Source organism: Idiotropiscis lumnitzeri, chromosome 15 (genome assembly GCF_059441095.1).
Source record: "Idiotropiscis lumnitzeri isolate Australia: NSW breed Sydney's pygmy pipehorse chromosome 15, RoL_Ilum_1.0, whole genome shotgun sequence".
Classification (NCBI taxonomy): Eukaryota; Metazoa; Chordata; class Actinopteri; order Syngnathiformes; family Syngnathidae; genus Idiotropiscis; species Idiotropiscis lumnitzeri.
Genome location: NC_142405.1, coordinates 6,904,729 through 6,920,502, shown reverse-complemented (window position 1 = coordinate 6,920,502; position 15,774 = coordinate 6,904,729). Strand labels below are relative to the sequence as shown.

The 15,774-nt window shown below is 40.9% G+C and overlaps 1 protein-coding gene across 2 annotated transcripts; it reads right to left on the bottom strand.

The window, feature by feature from the left end:
• Window positions 1-8,205, bottom strand: sgsm3 (small G protein signaling modulator 3). Of its 2 annotated transcripts, none has more exons than XM_088316325.1 (21): window positions 8,017-8,205; window positions 6,093-6,183; window positions 5,905-5,990; window positions 5,528-5,591; window positions 4,846-5,057; window positions 4,654-4,761; window positions 4,414-4,557; window positions 4,122-4,317; window positions 3,891-4,036; window positions 3,546-3,776; window positions 2,845-3,027; window positions 2,511-2,666; window positions 2,367-2,421; window positions 2,239-2,288; window positions 1,988-2,140; window positions 1,838-1,908; window positions 1,604-1,652; window positions 1,399-1,484; window positions 1,171-1,293; window positions 999-1,059; window positions 1-783 (listed from the first exon to the last, which is right to left on the bottom strand). In XM_088316325.1, exons 2-21 carry the CDS (start codon window positions 6,097-6,099, stop codon window positions 700-702), a joined length of 2,265 nt encoding a protein of 754 aa, XP_088172451.1. In that variant the 5' UTR covers window positions 6,100-6,183; window positions 8,017-8,205; the 3' UTR covers window positions 1-699. The 2 variants fall into 2 exon arrangements, with proteins under 2 accessions (XP_088172451.1, XP_088172450.1); XM_088316324.1 differs by having other exon boundaries at window positions 6,093-6,180.
• Window positions 8,206-15,774: the final 7,569 nt, after the last annotated feature.

The following is a 15,774-nucleotide window of genomic DNA, read 5'->3' as shown; positions in this document are numbered from 1 at the left end:
TATAATCAGGTAACATTTATTTGGAATGCAGAACATTTTTCTTTTAACGTGCAGCCTTCACTACCACTGTTTAGGTAGCACACATTCACACACGTCCACTTTAATATACACACTCTGTAAAGGCTATACTTGGCATGTGCAACATTAGTATTTATACATCTAGTGTAATATGAGATAACTAAAATATCTGTGAAAAATAATTTCTAAATTTACAAGCTTTGAGGAATCTTCTGTTTTGGGCTTTGAATATATCTGAGTTAAATGGAAAAGTCAAGTTTTTCGTGATGAATTACAGTAACTGCACTTCACACGAGGATGTCCTTCAAGTCTCAACCCTGTACCAATAACGGGAGAAAATTGTCTGAAGTTAAGTGTTGCAGTCCAGAGGATACAGATGATTCTGTACTTTTTCACCTTGTTTGACCTCCATAATAAAACTTACCAAAAAAAAAAAAAAAAAGGACATCCTCCCAAAAAAAACCCAGAGTGAACAAAAAGTAGGATGCATCTTGATGCACGCACATTTGAGTTCACACAAACCAGTGACTCTTCATGGTAACTGGCGGGTTTATAGTCATTGAAATGTTTTACCATTGTCCATATTGTGTCCAATAATCAGACAAAAAAAAAGATGGTTCAAAAGACACACAAACATAAGTCACACACACCAGTTAGGATGCAGTTTTGCTTAGTGTTTGTCTAGCCGTCAATGTCCCAGCTGAAGAGATGATGCTTCACCAGCATGTCCTGCACGCCCTCTTTCAGCGGCCTCTGCTCCTTATCCTGGAACAGGATGGACACAAGCATCATCGGACTGTTGCAACACTTTAAAGTAATCCAAAGATTACATTGAGAGCTGAGTGGCTGAAGAGAGGACAGGAATACCTATAACCAGTAAGCATCATGTTTTGCCCTTTTAAAAAAATAAATAAATAAATGACACTACATTTCACATTCGTCTTCGCGTCCTCTATGCTTCAGCAACTTTCTTTGCTTACCTCTTTCTGCTCTGGTAATTCACAATCTTGAGAGAGACTGAAGGCAAACTTTGAAAGGACCCTGTCAAAAAAAAATAGTATTCTATTGATAGCATTCATGAAAAAACAAACCATTCAATTGTTTGCAATTTTAGATATAATATCCAGAGGTTCTACTTAATCAAATTCTAACCTGAGTTCACATTTGATTTGAACCCATCCGGGACTGCGCAGAAATGACCACGGATGATACCATTTCTCTACAGCCGCCATGCTGGAACAAAGCACCTCCAGCCATAAGTGTAACACCTGCTCACTGTTGGGGAAAGATTCGTCCACATGTTCGGATTGTGCTCGCTTTCTACTTTTACCCAACTACAAGCAATCTGTTAACTCTTGCAACGCGTGTGTGTGAACTCACTTGAGGCCAACGCAGACAAGAGACCTGAACTTGACATCCATCTGAACATGAGCCACGTCATGGCTCATGTTCACTGACTGCACTGCCTAGAGAGAGCAGACAGATGGCCCTCAGACAAAAATTAAAATCGAAATGTTCACGATGAGTCTAAAAGCAAAATAAGACGAGATATTTCTAATTCAGAAAAGATTAGAATGTAACTTACCCGGTATAGGAGCTCCTCTGGTGTTAGAACCTTCCCATCTTCATCTAACCTGTTATAAAAACCATTCCCTTGAATTAAATCGAAAATAAAAATACAGGACCACACCACTGCCATCAAATAAGATCACCCGAGAGATAGTAATTGTTTTATTTCATCACGCAAACTTCAATGATGTCATTTCCATTTAAATCCATGCCAATTGTGTGCGTGTTTGCAAGATGTGTGTGACTTTACCTGTAGGTTTTACACAACACCAGTCTGGAGTAGACGGAGTTAAAGTCCCTCTCGACCTCTCTGCTGGCAGCCTGAAAGGAGCCACGGTGGGCCGGTGGTTTTGATTATGGTGGTGTGACATGAAATTTGGCAGGATAGAATTTACTGTACCTCTTCTATAAATAACCATGGGTGACAAGGCCCGCCCAATATGGAGGGTTTCTTAAGGCCGTGCAGAAAGATGGCCTTCAGGGCCGGGCATAGAGTCCCTCTGGCGAGATCAGTCACAGCTTCCGTTACTGAGTCATCTCCTGCTAACGAGTACTGCAGACACAGAAGGTGACAGCAACTACAGTAGTAAGAAGCAAATATCACGTGAGACACTGGCGGCTTGTCAATTTGGAAGAAAATCCATTATTGACCTCTTTACTTCTTTCGTCGAGGATCTCAACAAACTTTGCAGGGAACCAGCCTGTTTGAGAGCAACGCAGTTATGATCAATGGCAAATAATGGAAAATGAGATGACCCCTAGTGCAACAGTACACGCACCTCGAAGACCGTTGAGCTCTCCTACCCAACAGTGTTCATCCTTTTGCGAGACGATCTGACAGCAAAATAATCGCAGCTTGTCTCAATCAATTATTTTCTTCAGTGTCAACAATATTAATTATGCGTTTGTGCGGCATATCTCACCGTGATGATATCATTCTTCCTGAAGCCCAACTCATCATCGTCATGCCGCTCAAAATCCAGCAAAGCTTTCGCTCGTCTCCGTCGGTTTCGGGACACGACCAGGAAATTTTCATGGTCCTGCTGGTGGCTCTCCATGGAGTAGTCAGGGGTTAGCTCCTCCAGTGGAAAACAAACGGCCAAAACACTTTACTCAGACATGACATTTAATTTCGCCCTCACGAGATGGATAAAAGGATCTATTCAATTAACTTATCTCCGACTGCAAGTTTTGATTTAGTGTCTTGATATTCAGTGAGCGTCACAGTGATTCACTGTGGCGGTGTTGTGAACTCACAGTGCTGGAGTGGCGTGGGTCCAGACAGTGGAAATGCTCTGAAGTGCGGGTTATGGCCTCTCGAAGGGCCGCCACCAACTCAGTCTGCTTAATGTTCTTGGATTTAAGAGCTTCGGCCTCATCCTCCCCAAATAGCAGAGAGCTTAGAGTGGACTTTCGACGCAGGGACTGTCTCCTCACCACCTGCACACGCACAGAGAGACAAAGTATGTTATGTCATCATTAAAAACCAACTACGGTGGTAACTTGATTTATCGGATTAATAAAACAAATATTTTGGTCTAATAGCGTCGGCGAAAAATAAAGGCAAACGTATCATGAATTCATATGAAAGACAGTTCATCTATTTCAGTTTGTTGTTAATTAACTAAACAAATTGACTTGCAGTCTTCCAAGCATTCACTATGACAACTTCACAAATTTCTCTTCTTGACTCAAAAGAGAAAAATCATACTTGCTAAACAGGACCAGAACTGGAAATTAATTAACATCCGCTACGTACAGTGAAGTATATAAATATAGTAGAAAATAGCCACAATATCAGTAACTTTTTCTTTTTTTGTCCTAGCTGCCACATATACATAAAACCCTGAGTTTGACTTCTGCACAATAAATCTCAAATTTATATATTAAAAAAAAAATAAAAATAAAAATCAAGGTACCCCTTTTATAAAAACTAAGCCTAGTTTTCAATGACTGACCTTGTTGAGATTGGAATTAAGTGCCGCGTTCCCACTGTCGAGCTGGGCCTGTTCGTTGAGGATGTAGGCAAGGTGTTTGTGTCGGTGGGCATCCAGCGCGTCCTGTGACAGATTCCCTGCCAGCCGCAAAGCTTCCCCAAGTACTGCAGGCCCATCCTTCAACTGGCTTGGTAGGTCCGACAGAGTGTTAAAAATGGACGCGGAGTTCTCCGATGATATGAGCTCCTCTTCCTGAGGTAGACGGATTAGTGAGGGTAAAATCAGCAGCATTAGATTAGAAAACACCTTTGATATTTCATTTTGGTGATCAGTGACATTTGTGAGACATCTGTTCTCAGTAAACACCTTGATCTTAAGCATGGCCAGTGTGATTTGAAAGAGCACCAAGGAGCCCTGGTAGAAAAGGAGGTCCCAGATCCGGAGGAGCAAACGGATATCCACCACGCTGGCAAAGGATGTCAGGAACCAATGCAATGTGATCAGAGACAACTCTAAATGAGGAGGAAGACACAAACGGTTGCATTTAGAATACAGACGTTGGGCGTAAATTTTTTTTTTTTTTGTAATATTATATACCAATGTCATGCTCCTGTAAAAGGCGGTCAAGGGCCGGTAGGTACTGAACAATGAGCTGACGAAGCACCCTCTGGTCTGTTTGGACACCCAGCAGAGTGGAGGAGAAGTATGACGGAGGGAGGAGGTCTTCGATCAGGGCACACATCATCCATAGCACATCCTCCTCCTCCATGAAGAGCAACAGACAGGAAACCACCTAAAAAAAAAAGAGGAGAAAAAAAAAGGCGCAGGGTGTCCATATGCGTCGATGATGAAACAAACGGCAAGTAGATATTTAGAGGTAAATATTCACCATTCCAGTTCCCTGACAGTACCCAATGTCAGGGTAAAGCCAAGCCAAGCCTCGCAGTACCCGTCGCAGTCTCGGGACCCCGACACTTGTTAGGTTGTTGAAGCACACGTTGGTGGGCATTGTCCGCAACAAGTCCTTCTCTATCTACGGGAAGGAATTTTTTTTAACAGTCGTGTAATTACCATCATCATTCGATACAATACATTCACCTTGGCCATGCACGTATTTGAGGGATCCCACCTGTTTAGCTGTGGAAGTGTCATCATTGGAGCTGTTCTTGACGATTTCTTTGTAGGAGATTTCAGAAGTCCGCTTCTTCTGCAGGGCTCCGGACAGACGCATCCATAGCTAGCAGAGAGAAAACACCCGCCTTGTAGTTTGTTCCTTCAAATACGTTTCTCATTTTGGGGAAATACGGTACAAGCCACTTACCTGTGGCCTCATGCTATGAGGAATGCCGCCAAGTACGAGTGCACGCAGGCGTTCCGAGCGTGGAAGGACCGGTGCAATGAGCTCCCAGGTGAGGTCGCCCACCGTGTGATTATGCGTGAACTCCAAATGCGCTTGCCAACGCAACCTCTGCTGAGGGTTTTCACGTTGTGGCGAGCCTTCAGTGCCCAGCCAAGGACCGCGATCGTCGGTTTCTGCACGACAAGACATTAAAAATGAATGATTGGAAATGTGTGACCCTAATGAAATAATCGCGTTATAATCAGTGACGGTCGGGAGAGTCTGATTAACATCAAAATGAAGGTCATTGGGTGTGGATAAAGAACAGGAAGGAGTCAAAATTAAGATAATAAAACTCAAGATTGATCCAATAAGATAATGAACATACATTATCCTAATCTGACAATCATCCAAAACCTGACAGACTCGATGATGGAACATTTCAGCAAATGAAATGCTAATTTCACATCACGCTAATTTCATGCCGGTAATCCTACAAAGCAATAATGACCAGCAGCAGTCATAAAACCAAGATCACATGCACGTACTGCTTTAGTGCAACTAATTCCCACCCAAATTCATTTGCCATTGAATATTTCCCAGATAGAATAGAAGAAATTTAACTTGCAGAGAAATAAGCATGTCCATACGCGTTAAACGCTACCTTCTATGTCCACTTTGAAGCCAAACTCATCATACTTGAGTTCATTCTGTTCCAAGTTGTCTCTCTGTAGAGGGGAAAACAAGTTTCATTTAATTGGAAGGAAAACGTCATGTGATGCTTACATGATCAAAAACATGTATTGAGCTGAGACACATTATTTTACATCAGGGAAACATAAAATCTCATGGCACACACACAAAAAAAAAACAATCACAAAAGTGGCTGCGCAGGTTAATTCCTTCTACTGTCTTTTCAGAGCAATTAAATAAAATTAGCTAGTTTCCCGCGGCACATTTGATGATCTCTCAAAGAACACAGCACGGTGTTTTGTAAGCACGGATCTCGACATATACGCGCACGAGAAGTCATGTGCTTACTTGATGGTACTTTGCCAAAATGTCCTGGGGCCACATGCTTGGAGTGAGAGCTGAGAAGGGCCCACCAGGGGCCGGAGTATATGTGCCTGAAATAAAAACATCCAATAAACAAGCTTGCCAAAGTAACACACGTAAATATTAAATGCAGCCTCTAAATGGGTGTAGTTTGAAGAGTGAATATTGAATACCTGACATAGTGCTGAATTTGAGAGTGATGCCTCCTTTATCCAAAGAATGCAGTCACTCTGAAGTCAGGCGCAGCAGTAGTTCCGGAATCTGCTGAACACAAAACGGTGGTTCAATTAACCGCTCATCCGAACACGAAGGTGTCTCCGTTTAAGGAAGGAGCCGAGTTATGAAAAGAATGAACGAACAAGGAAGAGGAAAAAGGAGGACACTGCCTCTCATGACCACATGACTGCTGCTCTCACAAGAGGCTCATTAATAAGCGCAACTTTTCTTCACATTCTGTTCTTGCACATTAACAGCCCTTTGGCAGAATTCCCAAACAGATCTTTCATCAACAAATGACAAAGTCGGTTCATTTCAACTCTGTGACAGGATCAAACAGTGCCATCCGCATTATGCATCAAAGGTGAGCGAAGGTTACAAACAAAGTATTGCCTCACTTTACATGTGCAACCTCACGGAAACAAACTAGCGCGGCGAGCATGACGTACAAGAGGCAGCAGCAGGAATGATTCATCCAGCAGCATCCTAAGGAGGATTTAGGACTTAAAAGAGATGAGAAATCAATTTGAGGATGGGAGGATAGCCAAGCGGCTTCAGGGGGATGTGAAATTCAGAGGAGTATTGGGATTTGAGAGCTACGCCCTGACATACACTTTAATCACCTGCCAAGAGATTCAGTGTGACAGAACCTGTCAACAAACTATTGCACAATTGTAGCACAAATACATCCAAAATATTCACCTGCAAAAGTCAAGATTACTGGCCATCAATGCTTAGCGTTCATTGTTGGGTCAGAAAATTCCAATATCAACACATTCACAAATATGAGTGTTTTGCTGTCTTCTCACTTCACAGTGACCACTTATTTTTATTTGACCCTTTTGGTACAAAGCTAAAAGAAAATGTGTGTAAGGTACATCACTCAGTGTACTTTGAGTTTTAATTCATTGGATAACATTTGTTTACAGGTTTGTTATACACAGTATATCTGATGTTACGGCAGTTTCCATTAATCAGATTCTCTGCATAGAATCCAAACCTGACTTGATGAAAGTCTTGACAAACTATCTTCCCTTATGACTATGCTCGCCTTTGTTTACCCTGGAAAAACAACATGCTGCAAGAAGATTCTACAGTGCGTGCGTGTGTGCAGTGGACTTGACTTTAATTGTGCATCTACATTTGAGCATGCACACATAAGAAGTCTAACACTGGTGGTGACTCATGCCTTCATCTCGTCAAGTGTATACGTCCACCCACACAATGACAAAAACAAGAGCTTTATCTTGATCATGATGGTCATAATCAGGCCAGATTATTATTTTTCCTCCACTTAAAAGACACATGTTCAATCTAGATACGTATTGCATTTCATTATCACCGTGCACGGTGAAATAGCAGAAACTACACTCGCAGCAATTACAAAAGGATTGGTCAGTGACGTCAAAACAGGATGCAGCACAGGAATATTGTTACACACTTGCACACAGCTCCGCAAGCTTTTCTAGTGCCACTTTGTCTTTGTCTGGAATAAAGACCGCACAAGCGCTCAACACTTGTTCCCAGATGAAACACACCATATTAGCTACATATCATGTCACCCAGCGCATCACATGATGACGTAGGCGACTCCAGCTCCCCAGATGACGTCAGAACAGCCTCAATCCTTCTAAACATAGCGTTACTTTTTATTTCATGCCAATCCGTTTTTCCCAAAGAGAACAAAATTACACGGATATCATATTTTTTAACACTCGGAAATCACACCGAAGAAACCACAAGAAAAACAGTGCAGTTGATAGCATGCGTGTCACAAGCCATTGCAATGTGTTGATTCAGTAGTCAGCTGTTAGCTAGCATTAGCATACGGCTAGCAATTACGTGTCAAGATGGATATTTTAGCCAGCTGGCCAAACTTACCGTGACATTCGTCAAGTGTAAACACAGGCGTGTGGCTAGGCGGCAGGCGCGTTGTTCACAGTGAACGAAAAGATGAAAACGCCGAACGCGGCGCCATGACGTGTCTCTCAAGAGACTTGAAAATGCACCTGCTAGCGACGTGTAGCTCTGCTGTATCCTTGCACTTTTCAACGGTTGTTCCGAAGCCATTTAAGAGAAATAGTCCCACTTCCCGGAACTAAACGTCCCTGTGACATCGTCTTTTCAGTATCCTTCCGCACAGCAAGAGGTGACGTAGCACAACAAGTCGATCGTTCATTCATTTTCCTCCTCATTCATTTTATATCAAAGTACAATGTTGTCTAATCACAAATGCGGAAAAATAACTACATTACATGTAAATAAATGGTATGACGCTTGTAATTTTGACCATAATAATCAAAGGTTTACTTAAAAAAAGTTGAGACTCTACTGTTACTTCGAATAATGACTCAATTAAAAGTAAAAACTGGTTCTACAAATAATTACTTGAGCAAAAGTAAGTATTCAGTGGAAAAACGAGTCAAGTACCGAATAACTAATGATTAAATTCAGATTTTTTTTAAATATGTCAAATAGTCAACTAAAACATAAAAGGGAATTATGCACATATACATTTTCCCCACCAACATATTTTAAAAGAAAAAAAACAACTATTATAAATCCAGCCACAACAAATGCTTCTAAATTAAATTTATTTACACATATGAAACAGCACAATGGGACAGAGGTAGAGATGATTGATTTTATAATGACATTTAATTTTATTACCGTATATTCCTTTGTAAAGTGGATTCACCCATATTTCTCAGCAACGCCAACATCTGTTTTATTACACAAAGCTTTCATCTTTGTTTTGCTGTGTAGATTGCAGATGGTTTTTTCCTCCCCTTTCTACAACTGAGAACAACTGAGCCCAAACAGGTTTGAGAGGGTTATATGATCTGCAATTTGTATTCATGTGGTGTGGCCCACCCGCTGTTTTTGTTTTTTTGTTTTTTTCCACAGAGTATTACATTTTGCAATCCCAGACTGAGACAGATATATGGATGCATGTTTCAATGACAGCACTTCTTTCTCATAGTCCATCCTTCCATTTTTTTAATATAGCACTTATTTTAACTTGTGTTCTAACTCATGTTTCACCAGAGTCATCTATACAAGAGTCGCTTTGAAAACTTTGTTTCAGAGTGGGGTCATGTGGTAGCTGTGTGAGGTCATGAGACTGCCTCGTTTGATTGGAGAAATTAATTCATTTCTGATCATATGCTAGTTTAGCAATGTTTGTTAGTCACTTCACAAGGTTACGCTTGCTATTTTCTTCTTCTTCTCAGAAGGAATAGCACTACTAAGAGGCAAGATATTTTGTGTCCCGTTTTCCAAAAAGGGGAATTTTATATAATTGGCAGTTAAGAAAAAAATGGGATTTCACAGTCCTGATTTTTTTTATATTATTATTTTACTCAATGAAGGAGTTCAAACAGGACTTCCAAGAGTCTATTTTGACACAGATCTTACATAAATATGCACTTCGACTTAAACACAGAGTGAACATTTTCCAATTGTGAGAATAAAATACTAATTCAGAGCACTATGCGCTAAATTTAATATCCAGATTTAGAGAAATCTAATTTTCTATCAAACCATGAACTTCATTGGTGATTAATGTTGAGCTATACTCTGTTGTGCCACAAGATGTCCCTAGTGTGTTCACGTTCACTCATTCGTTACTGCTTAGCCATTGAGATAAAAAAAAAAAGATCCAGTCCAACCACCATCACACGTGAAATTAATAGTTATTTTATTTTAACTATAGAGGAGAGTTTCGCTGGAATAAAATAGAAAATAGATAATCATAATAGTCAGTTGTTTCCAATTTCTTCAGGGATGACATGAAAGTCTCAAATAATTTTTTCTTGCCTTTTTGCACACGCAAGCACAGATTTGTGCCTCCCATGTTGCATTGCAGGTCAAACAACTACAAACAACAACTACAATAATAAGCTTTGTTTAAGAAACATGCGCACAGCTGTTATCGTTGGCAAGGGCAGACTTGTTGATGCGGCGCATGTATAGAATCTCATTACAGTAGATCGCGCAGATGAACCCGCCGTATGAATAATAATGTATAAGCTGATGAGCGTATATCTTAAATCCCTCCCTCCCTCCCTCTCCTGCTTCCACCTCAGCACTCTTGACTCTTCCACGATGGCGCTTGGGCTATATTAACCCCCTCGCTTAGCTTGAACACTCATCTCGCTGCACCACGCCACAGTGAGTCACATCAATAAAAAACGCTGCAGCCCAAAGCCGACCTTGCCCACGGCCTGCAGAGCCCCTGCATGTCATATTGTGTGGGTGTGGCTCGGTTTGTCACTCTCTCCTCTGTATTCCTCATCGGCCTGGCTGCCTCTGTCATTTTTGGTACAATGACGTAGACTGATGAAGAAGAAAAAAAAAAATGGCTCATACACTGCGGTTGCTATGACGTCAGACACAAGCAAAGAGAGGATGACTAGAACGAGAGGAGAGGTTTTCAGAGACAGTCGAGAAGGTAATGGGAGGGGAAAAAAAACATCCTGAGATAAGAGGAGTGTGAATGGAAAAAAAAAAAAGATAAGAGGATGAGCAAGACCATTATGAGTGTGTGAACAACGATCATTGCTACTGTTAGAGTGATGAATAAATGAAAGAGGAAAGCTTAGTCTGCATTTGGAGTTCTCCACACATTCGGTTGAGGAAACGGATGATTATGGATTAGCATGAAACGGCAGGTTGTCATCAGTTAAGGGGGCGAAGAAAAGAAACATCGAGTCGTTTGGGATTCAGTGCGCTACAGTCGTGCAGTTTTAGGGCGAGACGGAAGATAGTGCTGTTGCGTCACACCACAAGGTTCTCTGCCCATATGAATCAGTGTGTATGCACGTGCATAATTTAGCTCTGTATATTTATGTGTGTGCACATAAGCTAGCGTAAGCAAATATACAGTTATGAATCTTCTGTGTCCATATTTGGCGCCTAATCGGATCAAGCAAAGGCCTCATTTACATAAAAAAGACCAATGCGTTTCATGACATGTAACAGATGTGTAATAAACAGTGTGAGACGCACAGGTGCACGTAACTTCAACGATGCTTGTTCTTCCATCTCGATCACTTGCATCTTTTATGGGCGGAAAGTCAAGATAGGCCAAGCCGGGCTTGCTCTCCTGGGTTGGATCATGCGGCTTTCACGCAGATGCTCCTCCAGTCTCGGCGGAGCTTTCCTGCGTTGAGGGGAGTTGAAGATAAAGGGCACCACTCAGGGAAGAAGACTTTGCAAATGGCTGTGAGGGGAGAAGACGTTCTTTGCATTTTAGCAATCCTCGCTCGATCGCTCTCTTTCCCGTTGAGTGATTGCAACCTGAATCCCGGGCTTATCTGCTTTGGGTTTGCCGAAATTGGATATGCATGATAATGATATGTAATTGCACACGATTCATTTCAAACGAGAGGCTGGCAGACTTCGGGGACGGCACATTCTTAAAGGTTGACATTGTCATCTGGCAATTTTTTACAAAGACTGAATTGAATAAATTAGTCGGGTAGGTAATTGGGAGGAGAGTGGCGTACAGAGAATGAATGTGACAACTCCATCTTGGCGTGGTCTATGATTTAATGTGAAGAAAAATGACAGAATTAATGACTGTGGAATCTGTTCATGTTTAAGTCAAGTTTGAGATAAATTGACGGCATAAGATAAGATGATGTATTTCATATTTGTGATCCTTATCCCAATTATAGAGTGGCAGAATATACTAGCCATTGCAACAATTTAGCTGTCTATTTGCATTTGCATTAACACACCTATGAAACTAATCTTTAATTACACTTGACTGATATGTATTACCGTATAAAGAGTCTTCTTATGAGACTGTATTTACAAAACATGATGTCATGCCGTTGAAACCGTTATATTTGGGTCTACACCAAAGCATGCTACATTAAAAGGGCTTGAAAGTCCATGATTGAAATTGACTGCGACCACTCCCACAGCGGTGCAGCCCTCCCTCTCTCAGATCCCCCAGTCTGGGCTTCACAAGAAAAGGTTACAGAATTGATGTCTTTTGGTCTATTAAGTCGGATTCTTCACGAAGCATGTCTTTTTCAAAAAGATGCATTAGCTCGCCTCAGACATTAGCGCACCAACTCGGTAATTTTTCTTCCGAGAAACATCTGCTTCATGTGACTTTGCCAGACTAATCGGTCTGCTCGCTCGAGCTTGACTCAAAGGTCGGGGGGGCTGAGGTAAAACTCCCTAAATAACAACTCCGGCATCTGATTAAGCGGGACTTGGAATTTTGTTCGACATTGCATCCAATGTCTTTCATAACATTAAGTAGTTTATTTATTTCCAAGCACGACGGCTGTGCTATTTGTATACGAACACGTCCACTTCACTCTGCTCATCCGCTGCAGCCATTTGGCGGGTGAGAGGTCACTTGTGATTTGTCAAAGTGCAAGACACAGATGAATGAATGCTGTAAAGACATAAATCCCTCGAACCTCCGTCCTCCTATCTTGTATTAGTAACTATGTGTGTGTGTTCAGATTATTAGAAATGTAAAAAAAAATAATAATAATAAATAAAGTGGGACATAATCAAATAGTACACACACATTTCAATCTCCTGTATGTCATTCAGCGGTCAGGCAGTTGCGCATCTGGCAATAGAAGCGGGACAGCATGCAAGATAGAAAAAGACGGGATACAAACCCACAATTCTGTTTTCATACCCTGTCAGTAATAACAATAAAATTAAATGTATGAGGAAAGGGTTCCACGGCCTTAAAATCACTTTACTGCCACAATAAATGTTAATCGCTCCGCTGTGTGTGTTGTTTGAGCTCATTTGTTAATGTACACATGCTGATCATTAAATTCGTCGTAATTCGTATTTGTGATTATTGCGTAATCACGCAATGGGATTTTTACTTTTCTACTTTTACTGTTAGTGTAACCAGAGTGGACATTTCCAAAACCTGCAGCAATTTTAAATCCATTGGGTTCGATGGCAATTACGTGCTTTCATCAATAGTGCCCCTCTTGAGGAGTTGCGGAGCGCTCCTCTCTCAATCAGCCACACTAATCGCCTTTCATTCCATATCTGACGCCATCCAGCATTTTATATGAGCAGTTTGTCTGCTCCAATTAAAGTCTAGTTACTTCTGCATAACTTCATAATTACCTGCTGCATAGCTGCACTTTTACCGCCTTGTGTTGTCGACGAAGTGGACATTAGTTTACTGGAATGTAAATTTGCCTTTAAGGTCTGCGCTAACCAGGAAGGCGCCTCGTCTAATTTTTTGGACTTTAACTAAAACAACAGGAAGTGGTTTGTTTTTTTTTTTCCATCCACTGAGATGGATTTAGCTGGTCGCTACTGTAGATTGTCCTCTTCCAACGCATCAGTCTTCGTATGCAGCATAAAAGTCAAGAGGCAAAAGGCTGAGGGGACAATAAAGCCCTCGGAGAAAAAAATAAATAAATAAATAGAGTGGAATTGCGATCATGATATATGTGTCTTTGTGGGGTTCATATCTGCCACTGATTGCAAGCTAAAAGGATAAAAGGGTAGCACGTCCTTGCTTCACATTTATTTATTTTTTTTTTACTTGTCGCGAGTACATTCCGTGTTGACAACGTCATTTGTACCCGTTTGCAAAGCCAGGTTGCGTCGAGGATCTAATGGATAAAAAGCATGCCGATTATGAAAATGAGACCTCGGCAATGAAATCCAATTCAGGTTTTGATTGCGAAATGTACGTTCGTGCAAAGGCGGTAACAAAGCTTACATAACGCAAACTTCTCATTTTCTTACGAAGGGTAAGATTAACGGCGAGTAACAGGCTGAAGCGCGACTTGCCGTGAGTCTGAAAGGGTCCACGTTCCCATGGCTTTTGGCTGAGAGAGAAAAAAAAAAAAAAAAAAAAAAAAAAATTCTCATGGCTTTTGGCTGAGAGATAAAAAAAGAAAAAAAGAAAATTCCCAAGCTTTTGGCTGAGCGATAAAAAAAACAAACAAACAATAGCAGCCTTATTTCGGGGACTCCTAAGCGCCATCCACTTAGTCTAAACTCACTCTAACCTTATGAATGAATTATAAGTGTATGCCCACTTTAAGTCAGAATCTACTCGGGAGCCAGATGGAGATCTTGTGTCTGCTCCGCAGATAAGAATCAGGAGGAAGAAGTGTTAATCAGTGGTGTGGCACTGATAGAGACACTGCAGTGCACCTTCTGTCAACACTCTCCCAGCTGATAAATGCAGCCGGGCCTCGTGTATTGTTGGGAGAAAAGACTTCAGAGTGCGCTCCGATACGCTTGACCGGGCATGAGTATATGAAAACGAGCAAGGTTCATAACCTTCAGAAAGCCTTCCAGATCGACCCTGGATGAATTCCCCCTCTGGTGTAAAGATCAGAAGAAAATTACAGACACGTTCCATAAACCATAAAGCCGCAGCTTGCAAATCGCCGCTACATAAATGAAACATTATCACAAAAATATACCAAATTAAAATAAGTATTTGGGGTGCAATTTGAATGCAAAAATTGCCCGGAATGTTACCTCAACGGCTTCATTAAAATCTGCTCTGAATAAAAAAAAATATCCCATGTTGATCTGACATAAAAAGGCAACAGTTTATTTAATAATGAAATCGTTAATCCTGTTGAAAGCAAAAAGGCTCAATGGAGTCTCTAAAGGTGAAAAGTTGAATAAAATCGGTTTTGTTTTCTTGCATTTTGAATCTTGTATATTTTTTCTTCCATAGGCAATAACGTAAATAGAAATAATCCAATCCCTAAATAAATTACACTCAGTAATAACAGAGGTGAAATGTGAAGGTGAGTTTGCAAAAATAGTTACAAGTAGATCAGAATAACAGACCGTGACTGTACCTGAACTTTGAGAAAAGATAACGTAGGTGGATGATGAAGTCTGATTTCTCGTCTCATTTGGCGGTGGTTTTGTTTTGTGGCACTCAAAGGGGGAGTAGAGCGTATCTGTTAAACATGTCAGTATGAAGTCACGGTAGTGAACAAGTAAAAATGATCTCTAGAAAAAAAAAACGGGCTCACTTACTGATTTTAAATTGATTTTCATTCCAATAAATAAAACCTAACATAACTTTTAGTACAGGAACACTCCATTATCAAAAAGTCATGTTCCTAATGATTCCAGGGCTAATGCTAGCTTAGCATCGCTAGCGCTGCTAATTTGGTGAAGCTGGATTTACTGAATCGAGGCTAGATTCTAGTTTTGCTCGCAGTTTTAATACTGTGTACTACTCTTTTAAGCAATTGTATCCCAAAAATATTTGGCTTTAATGGGTTTGTTCCATTTAGGAAAACTTTTAGTTTCTGATTACTTTCCATTTTTTGTACATTAGCTGCTTCCTGTTTTGCTTTAGTTGGATGTATGTGTCACATTCAGCATGGCTGAGAAGAATCCGTAAACGATAATTGTTTAGCTGAATTCCTTTTTATTTTAAGATGCTGAAAATGGGGTTTGAAGTTTTGCCTTCCTATGAGATATTTGGACAGCGATCCGTCACCCGACGTGATCTTCAAACTAGTATGACTTACCTGCATTTGATCAAATATTTAAGGCACTTCCCTTCACCCCGCTTTTCCATGAAGATTCAGCACAGGAAATCAAATATTGAAAGTCTATATTTTAAAAAATAACTTTGGCATGCTG

Excerpts from the sequence above, each read along its gene's own strand:
- sgsm3 (XM_088316325.1), bottom strand. Across the intron at positions 4,762-4,845 it reads CTCATAGCATGAGGCCACAG|CTATGGATGCGTCTGTCCGG; the intron begins GTAAGTGGCTTG and ends TCTCTCTGCTAG. Across the intron at positions 4,558-4,653 it reads ACACTTCCACAGCTAAACAG|ATAGAGAAGGACTTGTTGCG; the intron begins GTGGGATCCCTC and ends TCCTTCCCGTAG.